Genomic DNA, 22,367 nt, shown 5'->3' on the forward strand with positions numbered 1-22,367 from the left:
TGACTGAGTATTATACAAATGGATACATATCCTACATAGTATAGACAAGGAGTGAAGCCACTCAATCACAGTCACAGAATGAGGACCAACTGTGCGTGTTGTACTATTAGATATTAATATCATTTACACCAAATCTATTCATATCTATGCAAGTACAAATTCAAAATAGTCAGATAATTGTTTTTATTGTTAAATGATTGTTTGACAAAAAATTACCCAAAAGAAATGCATGGGAAATAAAGGACAAGAAAAAACCACAGTATGTCTGCATAGATTAAAATGAACAAAGTCAATCTTTTTGTTACAATTATGGTTACCCGTTGCCATATCTACAAGCAGAGTGCAGTCCCAACTCAAATTGGCAAACACTTTGATTTTAAGAACTAGATAAAAACACAATCCACAGTATCCATATGTATTTAGAAAAGGGAAACAAATCAAATAAACTGTGTCTAAACCGAAAAGGTCCCCAAAACATGTAGCCATATTCTTAACGGATGTCATATACCAAATTGTGTTAGGGTTGTGGGTGCAGGCAGGCAGGTAGGACCCAGATGCAGACGGTTTAGGGAAAACGGCACTTCATTTCCGCCAAAAGGCTAAGGCAAGGTGCAAGGAGCAAGGGAACACAGGTAACCACAGAGAACACGCAGCACCAACAAACCACAATGACAGCACCAGGAACAAAGGAAAGACAATGGCTTAAGTAACAAACACAAGACACGCAACGAGGAACAGCTGAGACACATTAGGGGAGGGAGCAGTCATCAACACAGGAGGGAAACACAGGGAAACACACCAAAACACAACAGACCATGACAAATTGAGTACAGCAGTAGGCTGTAATCCCTTCTCTAGATCCACAAAGGCATTTCAACGTTTAAAATCATTGAATTGTATACATATCATGAGTTTCATGATGGTTTGATTAATCTAAATGGCAGCATATCCAGTACATTGTCCAAAATCAGTTTTCTGTTCTTAAATTAAAACGCTACATGATCAGGGATGCAAATGAACAGGAACAATTATATAAAACCTTTACTTATGCTTTATTTAACATCTCACAAGATTCGCATTAATTGTTGAATAGCGGTGGTCTTCTTTGAAAAGCGTTTCAGCCTATTTACACACATTTTTTAGAGAGACAGTAGTTATTACATTGTTACTTTGTATAACGAGTGGAATTTATATGAAACCCTCACTAATGTTGTTGTCATATAATTGAAGATTGTCTGATGACAGTGCTGTCCTGATTTGGTTCCAGAATAGGGGTTGGGCCTTTGGGTTTCTAGGCCAGGACATCACTGACTTCCTGCACAACCTCGTCCTTAGTTGGAGGTACTTCAGCTTGGGAAACATCTTGTCCAGCAGTATGACAACGGCTACGTCCACCTTGTTGAGATGAAATCAAATACAGATTTATAACAACTTGACATAATATAATGATGATAGGAATGCTAAGGAATTTAAACAAACAACTTTAAGCATTTTGTAAACATTTACTTCATTGTATACCTTCTCATCAAGAAGCCTCTGCTGAACCATGAAAAAGGTCTGCTGTATCACACCGTTGACCGTTGCCTCACCAGCGTTATTTCTTGTGCAGTTGGACAGCACAAACACTGTCTTCTCGCTGCTATGGACAGCATGGTGGAGGTTTTCAATGCAGGAAAGCCCAGGAATCCAGTCCCTCTCCTCTAAACAGAGAGAGAATCTTCTGTGGCCTGAGCTCTCCAAACGGATAACCAACTCATTGTAAACCCAGTCTCTCAAAGCCTGGTGGTTTGTGTCAAACACCACGAAAGCATCATAGTGTTTTGGCGAGCAACTGGCAGAAGGATGCAAGTAGCCCTTACATCCTGCCCATAGGATCTGTAGGCAGTACCACACATCCCAGCCATAAAGATGTCTAAAAAGCGGCAGAGCAATAAATGCACATATGAAGAGTGTACTTAGGAGGAAGCCCAAGCCACCATAGATCTCCTGACAGGAACGCTGGTCGACGGTCAGCACACTTTGACCCTGCAGGGACTCTGGGAATTCACATTGAACAGCAGTGGTCAGGTAAGGAATACGTGTGTTGCTGGTCCGCAGGAATTCATGCAATCCGGAGTTGTGACAGTCACAGATTAAAGGGTTGTCATGCAGGGTAAGCAACTGACGAGAAGTGCCATTTTTCAGCAGGTGTGGGAATGACTGAAGGTTCAACACTTTGAGAGAATTGCTATTGAGATAGAGACACTGCAAAACGTTGGCTAGGCTAAAGAATTTATCTGGAAGATGGGTAATCTGATTGCCACTGAGGTCCAACAGGGAAAATTGTGGTGGAAACTTTGTAACATTGTTAGGCAGAACTGAAAGGTGATTTCCACTGAGACTTAGATGCGTTAGATTACTAAAAAATGTGATATTCTGCCATGGAAAATCTAAAAGGTAATTATTGCTAAGGCTGAGGGCTTGAATGCTCACTGGTAGATTAAAGAGGATCCGTTGTTCGAATGACCGTAGCATGTTCTGAGAGATGTCCAAGTAGATTAATTCCTTGAGTTCCTGAAAGAAATTAATGTAGGTCTGGCCCTCTATATCCCACATTATATCTAGGCGATTCCCAGAAAAGTACATATACTTCACAGAGTTGCTCCTCAGTCTCGGATCTATTCGCTGGCCCATGCCATTATTTGCAAGATTCAAAACTTCCAGATTAGTGAGGCTTTCAATGAACCCAAGACGATGACCCATTCCATTCATGCGAAAGTGATACTCATTATGACTGAGGTCCAGCACCTTCAAAGTCCTGTTCAACTCACTGAATGCCTCTTTATAATATAGGTCAATTCTATTGAATGACATATCTAAGTAAACTAAGCTTTTCAAGCGACTGAAAAGGCCACCTTCTAAAGCCTGGCTTGCGTAATTGTAAGAAAGGTTTAAACACAAGACATTTTCCATACCATCGAAAACATGTTCATGAAGGAACATAAGATTATTTTGGGAAAGATCAATTGTCAAATTATTTCCGCAAAATTTCTGCTCGAAATTTGACATTCCAAACATTATATTGTTAGTTATACACATGTCACTTTCAGGCAGCGTTTGATATACATGTGCTGTTGAATGTGGTGGCATGAATGAATCAGAAAAGTATTTAAAAACATTTGGATCCTGTGAGCCTTGATCTAAAGAGTTCCCAGATGAGACATTGCAAGGGTTGTAACTCAGTGCGTTCTGAGAGAGGACTAATTTGTTGAGAGAAGTTAACATTCCCACAGTGGTCATGTTGAAATAACTGATGAAATTCATGCGCAACTCCAGCATCTTAAGTTGTTTTAGTCTGGACAGAACCACAAGGCTTTGTTCTGAAACAGTGTGGAAAAAGTTCCCGCTTAACAGAAGGGTTTCGAGATTTGAGACATTTCCCAGATGTTCTGAAAGGATCAGCTCATGGAATGTCTTATATGGCTGAAAGTTATAGATGAGGCTGATCCACGTTAACTGCTTTAGCTCTGTAAAGAAGGTACCATTACGGATGGTGTGGGCCAGGTAGTTGTCAGAGAGATCCAACCTCCTCAAATTTGTCAAAGGGAGAAAAATACCTTTTGGTATACTGTTCAAAGAGTTTCCCCTCAACCTCAGAATACGAATGGAGCTGTTTTTAATATTGAATGAGTTAGGGTGAAGCTGTAGGGAGGCATTGTTAGGGCAAGGAAAACAAGGGCGGGCTGCGTGGTCGCAACGCTGACAATTCCATTCCAGATTTAGATTCTCCAGGTTAGGAAAATTAGCAAATGCCCATTCTGGAATCTCAGTTATTGTATTCTCTCTCAAGTCCAGTGTCATAAGTGAAGCTGGCAATCCTAGTGGTATTGATGTTAAATTGTTGTATCCCAGGGTTAGATTTTTCAGATGTGATAGCTCCTTGTAAACATCCTCATGGATGTACAATGACTGGTGGCAAGGGTTTTCATTATAACAGTTCATTTTGAGGAAGAGCTTTTCTAGATGTGGAGTTCCAAAAGGGATGATGATGTTGAAAATGCAGTTGCTCTCAAGATCCAGGACCTTAATGCTTTCCGGTAACCAGGGTAACTTGGTAAGGCTGTTTCCTGCCAGATATAGATAAGTGAGGTTGTGCAGACTCCTGAAGGCATCCTCGTGTAATCTGACTCCACAGGGAAGGTTGTTAATTTTTCGAATGATATTTGGATCACAATTCCCCGTCATATTCAGAGTGATAAGATTTGGAATGCCAGAGAATTGATGCTGTCCAACTTCCCGTATCTTGGTGTGACTTAGGTCGAGAAACGTTACATTCACTGAAGTAAAAAAAGGGAAGTCATCGAGCGGCCTGTGTGTGCAGTATACCTCAGTACCATTTTCATTGTTGTCACATGGAAAAAACAGGGGGATTCTTCCTCTCAATAAAGGGAGTTGGCTCAGTAGTAGAATAACCAATTTTTGAAAGATACCCTGAGAAGTAAAATTGGAAAAAAGTTATAAATTTACTTTTTCATCAGTAACTGTAATCTTGGATGGCCTTTTTGTATTGTAAAAGTAAGTCAAAAGGGTAAAGGTCACTTTGCTATGTGACTTTTCAAGAGGGTAAAGCCGTTTTAGCATTTCATCGAAGCCCACTCCGATCAAAGTTGTTATTTCAGATATCCAAAAAAAAATAATGTTTCATGTGTAACTCAATCTATAAATCATGTCCTCTAATCCTAAACATTTACAAATTCTTGGATAGTAATAATATTCATAGAAATAATAAAATGCTTCATACTCATATGCCGAACTCACACCACAAAAAATTAGATTTTTCTTTTAATTTAAATGACATTCTATATTTAATCCCTGTGTGGCACACCCCACACATGGTCGGTGGTTTAGGTATGAAAAAATTACCCGCAATATTTCTAGAGGACTAATATGTATATTTTCAATCTTCAATCTAGTGCGAGTCAGAGCCATCAATATAAAAAATATAACAAATGTAAAACTATTTTAAATTCTCCTGGGCTCCTTTGACGATGTCCAGACTGATTGAATCTGAAATAATTGTGTCTTTTATCATTTACGATAAGAGGACCTTTGGAACCAGGATTTGATTCTGATTTCACAGTTTTCAAAGATTAGATGGTGACAAGGTGTCACCTAAATTTCATTTCAGCCAATGTGAATAACCACATCCAAACTTATTTTTTAAGAAAAAAAGGTACCTGTTCATATATCCTACATTTTATTAAATATAAAGATATGTAGTATGCAGGTTAAACATTCTATTTCTTCATTTAGCACCTTAAATTACTATAGTTGGAAACAAATAAAAACAAATTGTGTTAACTTTTAGATATGCTCCTTCTATATTAAATTTGAGATATATTCTATTTTATCTGTATTTGTCTAAGAGCAGTCTACATCAGAATAGAGTCAAAATTAATATAGTGTTAGCTTGGCCTCATACAATTTGAGATATCAATTGTAGAAACATAATATGAAATATCATAAATGACCTACCATTATCTCAACCCGACTGATTTTTTAGTGGAGACGCAACTGTTGGTGATGACAGCTCTGCAGAAGGGAAAAATGACCATTATTTCAACCGGACTGATGTTTTTATGCACTCGGACGTCACTTCCTTCCTTTATTTTTCCAAAATCGACCCAGTTCCATTTTTTTTTTACAAATCAGCCCAGTGGCTGTTACACACAATGGAGAGTGTTATTTTTAAGAAAAAAATGGTACCTTTAATGGTTACAACATTAAGCATAATAATCAAAACCTCTATACAGATTATGAATGGGATTTTCACTTCTGGATCACACTGTTACGCTTTAAAATACTACTTAGTATAGCAATCATTGCATCCTCTAATTTCACGATGAAGGCTATTATTAATATCTATGAGCTTTACACAAATACACATATGTATACATAATCTATACACATCGATTATTGTTATTATCTTTTATACAGTAAGGCCCATCCTACATAGTACAGACAAGGGGGGAAGCCGTGGGATGTTCAACTTACCTAAATTCTCCCATGTGATCCCCCTTTTCCGTGACCTTCACTGTAGTATCTTGCATCAGATTCAAGACGATGGTACTAGCCTACAAGGCGGTACTGAACTGCACCTGCCTCCCTCCAAGCGTTGGTCAGACACACACCCCAGCTCAACCGCTCCGCTCAAATATCTCAACTTGATGCCTGGTACCTTCATCACTAAGAGCAGCATAAAGTTGAACAACAAAGTTGTATTTGTTGTATACGGGGAATGGGTTAACGTAGCAATTGTAAGTGCTTTATGAACATCTTTACTGTACCGACAGCGATATATTGTTGTTCCTCTTTGTTCTGACAAATGTATTTACTAAGTAAGTACATTATAAGTCGCTTTGGTTAAAAGGGCTGGGAAATGTCCTAAATGAAAATGAAAGCCACACAGCCTCAAGAAATTCAGCCTTGATGCAGAAAAACAGCCACTCCCACAATGAGCTCTCCTTATTAGTGCCATTTCTTAGAGGCGAGTCAAGGTGGAGGGTTGGCCATGAGCAGTTTGCGGCCACGGTACCATGCGCTAGTGTTTACAGTGGATGTATCTTGATGGCTCGGATTCATAATATCATCCGGAGGCACACACAGCTTGTTGTTGCCCGCGATTGTTGACCACGATTGTCTCCCGCCAGAGACCAGCTGCCCCATGCCGAAGCACCACCGCCTCGGGAGCGGGCAGTGGGCAACACAGAGGCACGAACGCCGCGGTCGCGCCGTGGTGCCTCGTAGTGGTGGTGCCTCGCAACAGTGGTGCAGTGGGCAGTGGGCAGCAGGCAGCGGTGCCTCTGCACCTGATCGCTACTTGTCTCCTGCCGGAGCCCGGCCGCCGGAGCCCGGTGAGGGGCCTCGCGGCGGTGGTGCCTCGCGGCGGTGGTGCCTCGCGGCGGTGGTGCCTCGGCAGCGGGCAACAGGCAGTGGGCAGCGCCGAGGCGGTGGTGCCTCGGCAGCGGGCAGCAGGCAGTGGGCAGCGCCGAGGCGGTGGTGCCTCTGCAGCGAAGCGGGCCTCCGGCGGGAGACAATCGCGGGCAACAATCCCTTTCTCTTCCATGTCGCGGTTCATTTACTTCAGGGAGTCAAAGCCAAAGTTCCTTTCCTCCAATTCCTTCTCCACCATGGCATAGTTAACCCCCCGAGTCTCGTTGTGGAAATACCTTACAGTCACAATGTTACCTTACAGTTACTCGCGTTACAGTGTGTGTATACGCACACACACACAAGTGGCGCTCGCACTGTCGTAGCTCATTGTCTCATTGGGGGGCCAAATTCTTTTGGCGGGCAAGGCACTTAAAGGAGAGGTAACTTGGCCCCTTATGAGGACATATGGGGCCAAATCAGAGCGTTTGAACTTTCATTTTTCAAAGGCAGAGCAGGATACCTCGTGCTCATTTTACACCAAACACCATTTCTAGCCAGCCAGGGACCATAGAAAGGCTAGTGGAACTCATATTAGAACTCATATAGAAAACCTCATACATTTTCATGCCATGGGACCTTTAACACTTTTTCCACCAAATTTATTCATGTCTATTGAATTACAAACTCACAAGAGCAGCCGATACAGATTTGAGTTTAATGATTGTTTAACAAAAAGTTACCAAAATAAAATGCAGGGGAAATAAAGGATAGGGAAAAACCCCAGTATGTTTAAATTAATTTGAAAGTCACAACGTTACTATTTTGTTGTTACAATAATGGTTACACATTGCCATATCTACAAGCAAACAGTAAAGATGTATGAATACAATCCACAGTATTCATACATCTTAAGACACAAATTAACTGTATCTTAACTGAAAAGGTCCCCAAAACATGAAGCCATATTCTTGAGTGATGTCATATTTCAAAATTAGTACAGCAGTAGGCTTTAATCCCTTCCCTTGATCAGCAGACAAATGCATGTCAAGTTTAAAATAGTTTGATTGAATACATATCATTATAGTTTCATGGTGGTTTGATTAATCTAAATGGCAGCATACCCAGTACATTGTCCAACAGTAGTTATGTTTTTGTACATTAAAACGCTACAAGAACATAGATACACGTAGATACAACAGGAACAGGAACCCTAATTTCAAATTGAACACAAATTATTAAAAGGCTGTGTTCTACATTGAAAAGTTCAGCCTCTAAATAAACACATTTCCTCACATTTTTGAGAAACTGTAGATGTTGGTTTGTTAAACTAGAGACAACAGAACATTTTAAAAAGGATTATGTAAATGATATACAAGTTTTACTTATGCTATCTTTAACATCTCACAAGGTTCACATCAATTATTGAACAGCGGTGGTCTTCAATGAAAAGTAATTTGGCCTATTTACAGACATTTTCAGAAAGACAGTAGAGACTTTGTTACTTTGTATAACGAGTGGAATTTATATGAAACCCTCACTAATGTTGTCGTCATATAATTGAAGATTGTCTGATGACAGTGCTGTCCTCATTTGGTTCCAGAATAGGGGTTGGGCCTTTGGGTTTCTAGGCCAGGACATCACGGACTTCCTGCACAACCTCGTCCTTAGTTGGAGGTACTTCAGCTTGGGAAACATCTTGTCCAGCAGTATGAGAACGGCTACATCCACCTTATTGAGATGACATCAGAGAGAGATTTATAGCAACTTGCCATAATATAATGATGATAGGAATGCTAATGAATGTTAACAAATAACTTTAAGCATTTCATAAACATGTATTTCATTGTATACCTTCTCATCAAGAAGCCTCTGCTGAACCATGAAAAAGGTCTGTCGTATCACACCGTTGATCGTTGCTTCACCAACGTCATTTCTTGTGCCGTTGGACAGCACAAACACTGTCTTCCCGCTGCTATGGACAGCATTGTGGAGGTTTTCAATGCAGGAAAGCCCAGGAATCCAGTCCCTCTCCTCTAAACAGAGAGAGAATCTTCTGTAGCCTGAGCTCTCCAAACGGATAACCAACTCATTGTAAACCCAGTCTCTCACGGCCTGGTTGTTTGTGTCAAACACCACAAAAGCATCATAGTGTTTTGGCGAGCAACTGGCAGAAGGATGCAGGTAGCCCTTACATCCTGCCCATAGGATCTGCAGGCAGTACCACACATCCCAGCCATAAAGATGTCTTAACAGCGGCAGAGCAATAAATGCACATGTGAAGAGTGTACTTAAGAGGAAGGCCAAGCCACCATAGATCTCCTGACAGGAACGCAGGTCGACTGTCAGCACACTTTGACCCTGCAGGGACTCTGGGAATTCACATTGAACAGCAGTGGTCAGGTGAGGAATACGTGTGTGGCTGGTCCTCAGAAATACCTCCAATCCAGAGTTGTAACAATCACAGCTGAAAGGATTGTCATGCAGGGTAAGCAATTGAAAATAAGTGCCATTTGTCAGCAGAGTTGGGAGTGACTGAAGGTTCAACACTACGAGACGGTTGGTATTGAGATAGAGACACTGCAAAGCTTTGGCTTGACTTAAGAATTGATCAGGGAGATGGGTAATCTTGTTGCTACTGAGGTCCAAGATGTGCAAATCTGGTGGAAACTCTGTAAAACTGTAAGGCAAAAATGAAAGATGATTTACACTGAGATTGAGATAGCTAAGATTTCCAAGACATGTGAGGTTCGGCCATGAAAAATAATGTAGGGCATTATTGCTGATGCTGAGGGCCTGTAGGCTCACTGGTAGATTACAGAGAATATGTTGTTCAACTGAATATAGATGGTTACGAGAGATGTCCAAGTAGATTAATTTCCTGAGGTCCTGGAAGAAATATATGTAGGTCTGGCCCTCCCCCTCCTGCCACATTATATTAAGGTGGTTCCCTGAAAAGTACATATACTCCACAGAGTTGCTGCTCAGTCTTGGGTCAATATGTGTCCCAATGCCATTATTTGCCAGATTTAAGACTTCCAGATTAGTGAGACTTTGAATGAACTCTAAACGATGACCCATCCCCGTCATCCGAAAGTGATACTCATTGTGACTGAGGTCTAGCACTTTCAGAGTCTTATTCAACTCAGTGAATGCCTCTATATAATATAGGTCAATTCTATTGTATGACATATCTAGGTAAACTAAGCTTTTCAATTGAACGAAAAGTCGTCCTTTTAATGCCTGACTTGCGTAATTGTAAGACAGGTTTAAACACACAACATTTTCCATACCATCAAAAACATCTTCATGAAGGAAAATAACATTATTTTGAGAAAGATTAATTGTCAAGTTATTTCGGCAGAATTTCTGGTTGAAATGACCCATTTCCAACACGATATTGTTAGGTGTTATACATGTGTCACTATCAATCTCAGTATCATACCCATGTGCTGATACTGGTAGCATTGGTGAATCAGGAAAATATTTGAAAACCTTTGGATCCTGACAGCCTTGTTCTAAAGAGTACCCAGATGACACATTGCAAGGGAGATAACTCAGTATGTTCTGGGAGAGGTCTAATCTGGTGAGGGAGGGCAACATTCCCAGAGTACTCATATTGTAATAGAAGAGAAAATTCACGCGCATCTCCAGCGTCTTTAGTTTTTGAAGTCTTGACAGAACCACAAGGCTTTTTTCAGGAACTGTGCTGAAAAAGTTCCCGCTGAGAAGTAGGGTTCCTAGATTTGAGACATTGCCCAGGTGTGGTGAAAGGATCAGTTCATGAAATGTCTTCAATGGTTGAAAGTTATAGATCAGGCTGATCCACGTTAACTGTTTTAGCTCTGTAAAGAAGGTACCATTACGGATGGTGTAGGCCAGGTAGTTACTGGAGAGATCCAACCTTTTCAAATTTGTCAAAGGGAGAAAAAGACCTTCTGGAATATTGTTCAAAGAGTTTCCCCTCAAGCTCAGATAAACAAGGGAGCTATTAATCACATTAAAGGAATTTTGGTGTAGCTGTAGGGGGGCATTGTTAGGGCAAGGGAAACAAGGGCGGGCTGCATGGTCACAACGCTGACAATTCCATTCCAGATTTAAATTCTCTAGGTTTGGGAGCATGGCAAATGCCCCTTCTGGAATCTCTGTTATTGTATTCTGCTTCAAGTCCAAACTCGTAAGAGAGGCTGGCAATCCTAGTGGTATTGATGTCATATTGTTGTTTCCCAGGGTTAGATTTTTTAGATGGGATAGCTCTTTGTAAACATCTTCATGGATGTAAAATGGCTGGTAACAAGGGTTTTCATAATAACAGTTCATTGTGAGGAGGAGCTGCTCTAGATGTGGAGTTCCAAAAGGGATGATGATGTTGAAAATACAGTTACTCTCGAGATCCAGGATCTTAATGCTTTCAGGTAACCACGGTAATGTGGTAAGGCTGTTTCCTTCCAGATATAGATAAGTGAGGTTGTGCAGACTCCTGAAGGCATCATACTGTATATTCACATGACAGGAGAGGGCAATCCTAGTTCTCGCTGTTTTAGGGGCACAGTTCCACCTCATTTTCAGAGTGAGAAGATTTGGGATGCCAGTGAAAACATGCTGTTTCACTTCCCGTATCTTGGTGTGACTTAGGTCGAGCAATGTTACATTTAATGAAGTAAAAATTGGGATGTCCTTAAGTGGTCTGCGGAGGCAGTATACCTCAGTACTGTTTTCATTATTGTCACATGGAAAAAACTGTGGGGTTCTACCTCCCAATAAGGGAAGTTGGCTCAGTAACAGAAGAACAACTTTTTGAAATATATCCTAAAAAGAGGGAAAATGGGAAATTTGTTATAATTTGACTTTTCCATCAGATACTCCAAATATGTATTATTGACTGGGAGTTTTGTATCATATAAGTAAGATAAAAGAGTAGAGCAATCTGGTATGCCCATTTAATATGCCACGTTCCTTAAAAGTGTGTAAAGCATGGCAATTGCACGATAAACGTGTTTCATAATATAATTAACATCATCTCCTGCTAAAGTTTTGAATACATCCCAGGAACATAGTATGTAATAATAATATTCCTAAAAAACAATGCCATTCTTTCTTTTATAACATCATCCTAACTTGCCAAACTTACACTAAAAGACTTACATTTGAATAAAATCCCATCACAGAGCAGCTCACCTTGCTGAATCTGGTCAATAGTCTTATATTGTGAGCTTGGCATAATAAAATGTGTTACTATGAAATAGATCAACAGTGAAAACATTTTAGAAATATCAGATATGACCTACCATGATTCCTACTTGACTGATCATTGGTTGGAGACACAGCCGTTTGGTGGGCATAAAAGCTCTGAAGAAATGAAACAGAATAGGTTGGTAATATCCCCAATAATAGTTTCTGTTCCTGACAATCACCAGATGCTCTTACCTCTATCCTCTTTCCACCATACACCTGCATGTATTTACAATGAAGTCACACACACACAAAGGATCAGCAGTAACTAGCTTGGACATGGTTTTCCAAGTCGAACACACTCGAACAGACACACACACACACACGCACACGCACGCACGCACGCACGCACGCACGCACGCACGCACGCACGCACGCACGCACGCACGCACGCACGCACGCACGCACGCACGCACGCACGCACGCACGCACGCACGCACGCACGCACGCACGCACGCACGCACGCACGCACGCACGCACGCACGCACGCACGCACGCACGCACGCACGCACGCACGCACGCACGCACGCACGCACGCACGCACGCACGCACGCACGCACGCACGCACGCACGCACGCACGCACGCACGCACGCACGCACGCACGCACGCACGCACGCACGCACGCACGCACGCACGCACGCACGCACGCACGCACGCACGCACGCACGCACGCACGCACGCACGCACGCACGCACGCACGCACGCACGCACGCACGCACGCACGCACGCACGCACGCACGCACGCACGCACGCACGCACGCACGCACGCACGCACGCACGCACGCACGCACGCACGCACGCACGCACGCACGCACGCACGCACGCACGCACGCACGCACGCACGCACGCACGCACGCACGCACGCACGCACGCACGCACGCACGCACACACACACACACACACACACACACACACACACACACACACACACACACACACACACACACACACACACACACACACACACACACACACACACACACACACACACACACAGTACTTGCAGAAGCGCAGGTGTGCAGAGAAGTATAGCGATGCTCATTCAGACTTTTATCTGTTTATTATATATTTATATATTTTATCTATATTTTATATATATATTGTATATTTGAATAGTCATACAATTATAACTGCTAAAATCCAGCATTGTCTGAGTTTTGTCATGTGCCGACTGGCTATGTGAAGTGATAGCAAGTGCTTGCAGCATTATTAAATAGACCAGATTATTATTAACATTTTCATTCAAACTAATTGATGATATCAGCAATGAAGCCAATTAGTTACTATTATTAGATAGAAGGCTAACAGGCTATAACTTAGTTTAAAGTGCTCCCAGTTACAAAAAATCTTAACAGCTCTGTCGGACACGTCGTTTCTCAAAGTGGTACAATGTAGTAGTGGGTGTGGATATTACCGCTCAAGAAAACATGAACTTGTTTGAGAGGAAAACCGCCCGAGCATCTGCTAAAAGCGTGGATGTAGCTATATGGCTCAAACATGTAATGACAACAGAAGGCCTTAAGAGTCATCACTTTCTACCACCCTGATAACTTCACGGATGAGGGCAAAGTAACTTGAACAAATAATTAGGGGTGGGAATCTCTTGGCACCTCATGATTCAATTAGATTCCGATTATGAGGTCAACGATTCGATTCTTGACCTCATATTTTTTTATGTACATTTCCATGCGTGATTTTCAAAAATATATACATCTGAGTTTGCTACTCAGAGTTTGCTAATCACTTCCTACTTTTGTGATGATCATTAATGACATCGACAGATGAATTAACTTATCTAATATTTTATTGGCGAGAAAGATTGTCACAAATATGACTTTCTATGAACAATGCAATAATCAATGCAGCTTGTATTACAACACAATATGGAAGGATGTAAAAAATAGGTTTCAGTTTTATTTTCTTTCTAATCTTTCTTTTCCATGTCATTAAAGAAAAAGCTGCTCTTGAATTGGAAGGAGTTCTTGTGTCTGGCTGTGAGTTTGCGTGCATGCTATGCGTAGGCTGAATCGCAATCGTGTCAAGAAAAATCAGATTGGCCAAAACACACTGAAGATAAATTACATAATTTTAAAATTACTAAAATTATCCTTTTTTGTTTATTAATTTATCTGCATCAGGACGGAATTGTTCTAGAGAGATTTGCGATACATCGAAGAATCTATTATTTTTCCCACCCCAATAAATTATGACGATGCACTATCCTGCAATCAAAGTTTTAGAGTAATTTATAATGTGCAAATACAAAACTGATAAAGGATACATTTGTTTATACAAATATTAGGGCGTAGGGATGCAAAACATCTCAGCATTCTGAAAAGCATTTATTTCTGGAGAACATCACATTGCAGTAAATGCGAACCAAGGACACGGTGATAATTACATTTAGCATTGGCTATTTGAACTTGTGTTCTGACCATTTCAAGCATGTTCAATCAACTTTGAGAATCTCTCTCTCTCTCTCTCTCTCTCTCTCTCTCTCTCTCTCTCTCTCTCTCTCTCTCTCTCTCTCTCTCTCTCTCTCTCTCTCTCTCTCTCTCTCTCTCTCTCTCTCTCTCTCTCTCTCTCTCTCTCTCTCTCTATATATGCATTGACGTGGTTCTCTGTTACTGAATCAACGAAATGTAAGGATGTGGCCTTGATCTTGTGATCGTTGCCAGTCGTTGCCATATGACTGGGAGGGTATAGGCCTATTTAAGATAGCTCTGGGATGGCAATCCCTTCAGACCAATGGACAGGACATCTGCTCTGCAGTTTCCTCCCACTGGCAACAGTAATAATCAGAAAGATCATTTATAATTTAACTTAATTAAAGTAAATTACTAAAGTTATTGTAGTTATTGTTATTGTTTTTATAATTATAAATTGGATAAATCTGTGATGTAGGTGGAAAGTACACAGGAATGTTGCATTTGCACAAAGTAATAGGAAGAACCTCTCCTCCCTATAGACTAAACAAAACCAAAAACGAAATAATAAAAATGGGTATATATACTTATTCAAACATAAATAGTAGTGTGTCCTGGCAAGGGCAGCTATTCAAACCTCACAAGCTGTCAACTGGATTTACCCAGGGTTCAGTCCTCGGCCCCCTTCTGTTCTCCATCTATACCTACCACCTCACTAGGCAAAATAATTCTCTCCCATGGCTTCTCTTATCACTGCTACGCAGACGACACTCAACTCTATCTGTCGTTTTCCCCAGAAGACCCCTCAATTTCGGCTAGGATCTCTGCTTGCCTGCGGGACATCTCTATTTGGATGAAAGATCACCACTTGCAGCTTAACCTAGCAAAAACTGAACTGCTAGTGTTCCCTGCTAAACAGAGCATCTCCAACCATATCAATGTTCAGTTGGATTCACTCTCCCTGTCACCAACCAACACTGCCCGAAACTTGGGCGTAATAATAGACAATGGCCTCATCTTCACTGAACATATTGCTACAGTCACCAAATCCTGCAGATTCACACAACATCAGGAAGATCAGACCCTATCTCTCCAAGTACTCAGCCCAACTTCTCGTTCAGACCATGGTCTTGTCAAAACTCGACTACTGCAACTCCGTACTGACTGGCCTCCCAGCATGTACCATCACACCATTTGAGATGATACAGAACGCAGCAGCCCGCCTCATCTTCTCACAATCAAAGAGGGCACATGTAACACCTCTCCTGATCTCACTGCACTGGCTCCCCATCGAAGCCAGGATTAAATTCAAATCCTTGACCCTGGCCTACAGGGTTCTCGCCATCTTATCTCAGTGAGCTTATACAGCCCTACACCAATGCCAGACCCCTGCGCTCGTCCCAGGAACGTCTCCTACGCCGCGCCAACACCACCACAAAGTCCCAGTCGAGACTGTTTTCCTTCCTGTTGCCACAATGGTGGAACGACATCCCGGGCCCCATCCGCTCGGCCCCCAGTCTGGACACTTTTAAAAAACATCTAAAGACTCACCTAGTTCAGCTGGTCCACCCTGCCTTGGACGCTTAGGGTCCAGATCACTCAGTCCTTCCCCGTCTATCAGTTTGTGCTATGTTGGCACTTACTGTCATGTGTTTTTTTATATGTTGTATGTCGCCTTGGACAAAGACGTCTGCCAAATGCCGTTAAGTAAGTAAAGTAACTAACCAATATAGTCAAATTTAGTGGTCCAGGCTGAAGATTGGATGCAAATCCTATTCCTAATCCCTCTAATCTAAGAGGATATGGTGCAGTACGCGTTCGCTGAATGGGATGCAACTGAGAGGACAGTCAAATGTACTTGTCAATCATACCCGATCTGCCAATCCTTTATCCATCATTGTATATGAAGCAATGAATTAATCGATGGAACAAGATGGGAATAGTGAAAGCCATATCTCATATCACCTATAGAGAGGCTACTGTGAAAATTATGTAGTCTATGTATGCTGCAAGTCACGTTAAGAAAAATCTCTGAATTTCTCAAAATGCTTAAAATCCAATAAGTATGCCTAATTCATTTGTAAAGTATATTTTTCGTCAGTTAAAGGTATAATGACGATGGCCTGGGCCGGGGGGATTGGTTGTTGCCACATGTACACGACTATTTGTTAAGTAAAAAGTTAATTTACAACATGTAGCCATATGCTTGATTCATGTATTACTCCCAATGGACTACAGCAGTAAGCTATAATCGCTTCTCTGTATATCAGCACACTAATGTACGTGAAATGTTCCACCATTTAATGTAAGTCACATTGAGTTCCAATAAATACGTTTCAATTAAACATCTTACTGGTAGCATAGCCAGTAGATTGTCCAAAAGGATTTCTGTGTACTACATTAAAAAGGTACACATTACATTGTTGTAATACACCTTTCAACGTGAGCAGGGACACAAACTCAAACTAAATATCTCACAGATTTAACAACACAATATATTGAACACAGGAGGTCAACATTTAAAAGGGAATCAACCTATACATGCACATTTTCAGAGCAGTTGTTAGTTTGTTAAAGGGCCATGTAATGCCTGCAGGTGAGGGTGTGATAAACTGGTACAAGCTGTTTGAAAATCCTTCCTTCCCTGTGCCAGTGACATCACAAGTTGGCGTGTCCACCTAGATATATGAAGCATCGATGAGTTTGCTACAGTCCACTGGGTAGGCCGGTAGACTGATATATCCAGCATAGATCTAGGTGGACACGCCCACTTGTGATGTTACTATGGCACAGGGAAGGAATGATTTTCAAATGGCTTGTACAGCTAATCACACCCACACCTGTTGGCATGACATGAGCCCTTTAAACGACACAGTACGTTGTTTATAGTTTACATTATGCATATTAGAAAAAGGATTATGGAAATGATATAAAACTTTCACTAATGTTGTTGTCATATAATTTAAGATTGTCTGATGACAGTGCTGTCCTGATTTGGTTCCAGAATAGGGGTTGGGCCTTTGGGTTTCTAGGCCAGGACATCACTGACTTCCTGCACAACCTCGTCCTTAGTTGGAGGTACTTCAGCTTGGGAAACATCTTGTCCAGCAGTATGACAACGGCTACGTCCACCTTGTTGAGATGAAATCAAAGACAGATTTATAACAACTTGACATAATATAATGATGATAGGAATGCTAATGAATGTTAACAAATAACTTTAAGCATTTCATAAACATTTATTTCATTGTATACCTTCTCATCAAGAAGCCTCTGCTGAACCATGAAAAAGGTCTGCCGTATCACACCGTTGACCGTTGCCTCATCAGCGTCATTTCTTGTGCCGTTGGACAGCACAAACACTGTCTTCTCACTGCTATGGACAGCATTGTGGAGGTTTTCAATGCAGGAAAGCCCAGGAATCCAGTCCCTCTCCTCTAAACAGAGAGAGAATCTTCTGTAGCCTGAGCTCTCCAAACGGATAACCAACTCATTGTAAACCCAGTCTCTCACGGCCTGGTTGTTTGTGTCAAACACCACGAAAGCATCATATTGTTTTGGTGAGCAACTGGCAGAAGGATGCAGGTAGCCCTTACATCCTGCCCATAGGATCTGTAGGCAATACCACACATCCCAGCCATACAGATGTCTTAACAGTGGCAGAGCAATAAATGCACATGTGAAGATTGTACTTAAGAGGAAGACCAAGCCACCATAGATCTGACAGTTACTTTGGTCCACTGTCAGCACACTCTTTCCCTGCAGGGACTCTGGGAATTCACATTGGACAGTATTCAAGTAAGGAATACGTGTGGTGCTGGTCCGTAGAAATTCCTCCAATCCGGAATTGTAACAGTCACAGCTGAAGTGGTTATGGTGAAGAGTAAGCAACTGATGAGAAGTGCCATTTTTCAGCAGGGGTGGAAGTGACTGAAGGTTCAAAACTACGAGACGGTTGTTATTGAGATAGAGACACTGCAAAGATTCGGCTCGGCTAAAGAACTGACCAGGAAGATGGCTTATCCAGTTGTTACTGAGGTCCAAGAGGGAAAAATCTGGTGGGAACTCTGTAACACTTTCAGGCAAATATGAAAGATGATTTCCACTGAGAGAGAGATGACTAAGATTGCCAAGACATGTAAGGCTCAGCCATGGAAAATAATGAAGGTAATTATTGCTAATGGTGAGGGCCTGTAGGCTCACTGGTAGATTACAGAGGATCGGTTGTTCGACCGAATGTAGCTGGTTCTGAGAGATGTCCAAGTAGATTAATTTCCTGAGATCCTGGAAGAAATTAATGTAGGTCTGGCCCTCCTCCTCCCACATAATATCTAGGCGATTCCCAGAGAAGTACATATACTGCACAGAGCTGCTGCTCAGTCTCGGATCTATTCGCCCACTAATGTCATTATTTGCAAGATTTAAGACTTCCATATTAGAGAGACTCTGAATAAACTCAATACGATGACCCATGCCCATCATACGAAAATGATACTCATTGTGACTGAGGTCCAGTACCTTCAGAGTCTTGTTCAACTCACTGAATGCATCTCTATAATATAGGTCAATTCTATTGTATGACATATCCAAGTAAACTAAGCTTTTCAAGCGACTGAAAAGTCTACCCCTTAAAGCCTGGCTTGCATAATTGTAAGACAGGTTTAAACACACAACATTTTCCATACCATCAAAAACATCTTCATGAAGGAAAATAACATTATTTTGAGAAAGATCAATTGTGAACTTATTTCGGCAGAATTTCTGGTTGAAATGCCACATTTCAAATATTGTAATGTTAGATCTACACATGTCACTTTCAGTCTCAGATTGATACATGTGCACCGATACTGGTAGCATGGGTAAATCTGAATAATCTTTGAAAACAATTGAATCTTGAGAGCCTTTTTCCAAAGAGTATCCATGTGACACATTGTAAGGGAGATAACTCAATATATTCTGGGAGAGGTCTAATCTGCTGAGGGAAGGCAACATTCCCAGAGTCCTCATATTGAAATAGCTGATGAAATTCATGCACATCTCCAGTGTCTTAAGTTGTTTAAGTCGGGACAGAACCACAATGCTTTGTTCTGACATTGTGCCGAAAAAGTATCCGCTGAGAAGGAGAGTTTCTAGATTTGAGACATTGCCCAGGTGTGGTGAAAGGATCAGCTCATGAAATTTCGCTAGAGGTTGAAAGTTATAGATGAGGCTGATCCATGTTAACTGCTTAAGCTCTGTAAAGAAGGTACCATTACGGATGGTGTGGGCCAGGTAGTTGTCGGAGAGATCCAACCACTTCAGATTTGTCAAAGGGAGAAAAAGACCCTCTGGAATATTGTTCAAAGAGTTTCCTTTCAAGTTCAGATAAACAACGGAGCTGTTGATCGCATAAAAAGAATTTGGGTGTAGCAGAAGGGAGGCGTTGTTAGGGCAGGGAAAACAAAGGTGGGCTGCATGGTCACAACGCTGACAATTCCATCCCAGATTTAAATCCTCCAAGTTGGGAAGCATGGCAAATGCCCCTTCTGGAATCTCAGTTATTGTATTCTCTCTCAAGTCCAGTGTCATAAGTGAAGCTGGCAATCCTAGTGGTATTGATGTCAAATTGTTGTATCCCAGTGTTAGATTTTTCAGATGTGATAGCTCCTTGTAAACATCCTCATGGATGTAAAATGACTGGAAACAAGGGTTTTCATAATAACAGTTCTTTGCGAGGAGGAGCTGCTCTAGATGTGGAGTTCCAAAAGGGATGATGATGTTGAAAAGGCAGTTACTCTCGAGATCCAAGACCTTAATGCTTTCCGGTAACCAGGGTAACATGGTAAGGCTGTTTCCTGCCAGATATAGATAAGTGAGGTTGTGCAGACTCCTGAAGGCATCCTTTTCTATTCTGACTCGACAGTAGGCTTGATTAGTCCTCAGGTTTTTTGGATCACAATTCCACATCATTTTCAGAGTGATAAGGTTTTGTATACCAGAGAATTTGTGTTGTCCCATTTTCCGTATCTTGGTGTGACTTAGGTCGAGAGACGTTACATTTATTGATGTAAAAAAAGGGATGTCATTGAGTGGCCTGTGTGCACAGTCCACCTCCGTAGCAATTTCATTATTGTCACATGGAAAAAACGGGGGAATTCTTGCTATCAATAAAGGAAGTTGACCCAGTATTAGAAGAACAACTTTTTGAAAGATATCCTGAAAAAGAAAATGGGATATTAGTTATTATTTGAATTTTCCATCTTAAACATTTAACTTACATATTCCTAGAAGATAATATTTCTGGAAATGATTCAATGCTTTGGCATTACATCCTGCTAATGTGCCAAGCTCACTCTACTAGACTTTAAACCTTGCCAAAAGCAGCTCACTGTCTAATGAAAGTCTTTAGTCCATCCCTGCGCGGTACGGCACACACTAGTCGATTGTTGAGATAGGACAGAGAATAACCACAGAGAATAAGCCTCACTTCCCAAGATTTGGGAAAATAGGCTTATTCGCTGTGGTGTGATTATTTGCGTACTGATGCCAAGGCTAAGGGAGTGTGCCTACTATGGCGCGGCATAATGACAAGTGAGCTTAGCATAATACAATGTGTAGATAAGATCAATAGTGGAAATAATATAAAATATCTGAATTGACTTACCATCATTTGTATTGGCCTGATATTCAAGTAGGGACGCAGGTGTTTGATAAGAAGGAACTCTCTGCAGAAGTGAAACAACCAAGATTATTATTCCAGACAAACACCAGGTGTGTTCTGATTCACAAAATTAATCAATTCAACAATCACCTACTTATTAAATTCAAAATAACTTTGTTTATTCAATGCAATTGAATAAAGCTTCTGGCGTACCAAAGTGATGTTTTTAGTAGGGGAACACCGGGGATGGGGTACTTTTTGTTTGAGCATCAGTAACTCAGTGGTTGTTCATGTTCGATTTCTCAAACTTTGATACAAGGTGCTCATCTTTTCCTACAAAAAATAATACTAATTTGGACATCTACGAAACAATTACAGATTATATGAGTTAATGCAGAATACAATGAGTTGTTAACCTACCCCCGATTAACACCAAATGGAGATAGATCTAGAGAACAATGAGAGGTAATTTGCAGAAGTAATATCCACACTATAAGGTAGGCAATATTTGGTACAGGCTTTCTAGGTCCAAAACAGACAACATACACTTAACCCATCCTTCTTTTGGCAATGAGTTTGTAAAAAAAATTAACAAATTGCTTCCTCTTTCTCCACCCCATGCAGCCATGAGAAAAGATGATTAAGCATGTGTTTTTTTAGTATTTGAGAGTTAGAATGACAGATCATCAAATGAAAGAAACTGCAGCTTAAAGTTGTACAAGTTAAAGCATTGTAATACTAGAAATAACTATCTTGATTTAAAAAAAAAAAAAAGCTCCTTACCTGAAGAGATGTTCTTCATCAGATCCACAATGTTGCTTACAGAGAATTACACCAAATCTGTGAGATCAACAAGGAAATGGGAGTGTACGATATTGATGACATCATCACAGCTCTTTTCTGTTTGTCAATTTGAGCAGTGTTACAACTAACCTGACTTAACGATCTACCCTAAAGTGCATGCACAGAAAATACTAATTCAGTCAAAAATAGGGATGCAATAAAAGCAGAAAATAAAGGGCGTACAGGAAAATTAAAAATAAAATAGAAAATAAACCTAAAGGCATGTGAATAAAAATGTTTTAAGTTTCTGTATTATTTATGAACAGAAGGACAGAATTAAGAGAGCCAATTACGAGGAAATAAGAGAACATACAAC

At 41.1% G+C, this 22,367-nt stretch overlaps 3 protein-coding genes across 4 annotated transcripts in view; all 3 read right to left on the reverse strand.

Annotated features, from left to right (window-relative positions):
* Window positions 1-6,220, reverse strand: part of LOC132454917 (toll-like receptor 9) — a 34,765-nt gene extending 28,545 nt beyond the window's left edge. Inside the window, exons 1-3 of one of the 2 annotated variants that reach the window (XM_060048540.1) lie at window positions 5,515-6,220; window positions 1,519-4,470; window positions 1,170-1,395 (exon numbers count right to left, since the gene is read on the reverse strand). In XM_060048540.1, the coding sequence (XP_059904523.1) occupies window positions 1,189-1,395; window positions 1,519-4,470; window positions 5,515-5,517 (3,162 nt within the window). In that variant the 5' untranslated portion in view covers window positions 5,518-6,220 and the 3' untranslated portion in view covers window positions 1,170-1,188. Of the gene's footprint in view, window positions 1-177; window positions 1,396-1,518; window positions 4,471-5,514 lie in introns of those variants that run through there. The other variant, XM_060048531.1, reaches the window with a different exon arrangement.
* A 1,388-nt stretch (window positions 6,221-7,608) lies between these two features.
* On the reverse strand, window positions 7,609-12,422 carry LOC132455031 (toll-like receptor 7). The gene is made up of 3 exons (XM_060048737.1): window positions 12,405-12,422; window positions 8,764-9,798; window positions 7,609-8,640 (listed from the first exon to the last, which is right to left on the reverse strand). The coding sequence occupies exons 1-3, from the start codon at window positions 12,420-12,422 to the stop codon at window positions 8,434-8,436; spliced, it is 1,260 nt and encodes a 419-aa protein (XP_059904720.1). The 3' UTR covers window positions 7,609-8,433.
* A 4,426-nt stretch (window positions 12,423-16,848) lies between these two features.
* LOC132455042 (toll-like receptor 9) lies at window positions 16,849-22,242 on the reverse strand. The gene is made up of 4 exons (XM_060048749.1): window positions 21,992-22,242; window positions 21,212-21,272; window positions 17,824-20,763; window positions 16,849-17,700 (listed from the first exon to the last, which is right to left on the reverse strand). The coding sequence occupies exons 2-4, from the start codon at window positions 21,215-21,217 to the stop codon at window positions 17,485-17,487; spliced, it is 3,162 nt and encodes a 1,053-aa protein (XP_059904732.1). The 5' UTR covers window positions 21,218-21,272; window positions 21,992-22,242; the 3' UTR covers window positions 16,849-17,484.
* Window positions 22,243-22,367: the final 125 nt, after the last annotated feature.

The sequence above is a fragment of the Gadus macrocephalus genome, chromosome 1 (genome assembly GCF_031168955.1).
Source record: "Gadus macrocephalus chromosome 1, ASM3116895v1".
Classification (NCBI taxonomy): domain Eukaryota; kingdom Metazoa; phylum Chordata; class Actinopteri; order Gadiformes; family Gadidae; genus Gadus; species Gadus macrocephalus.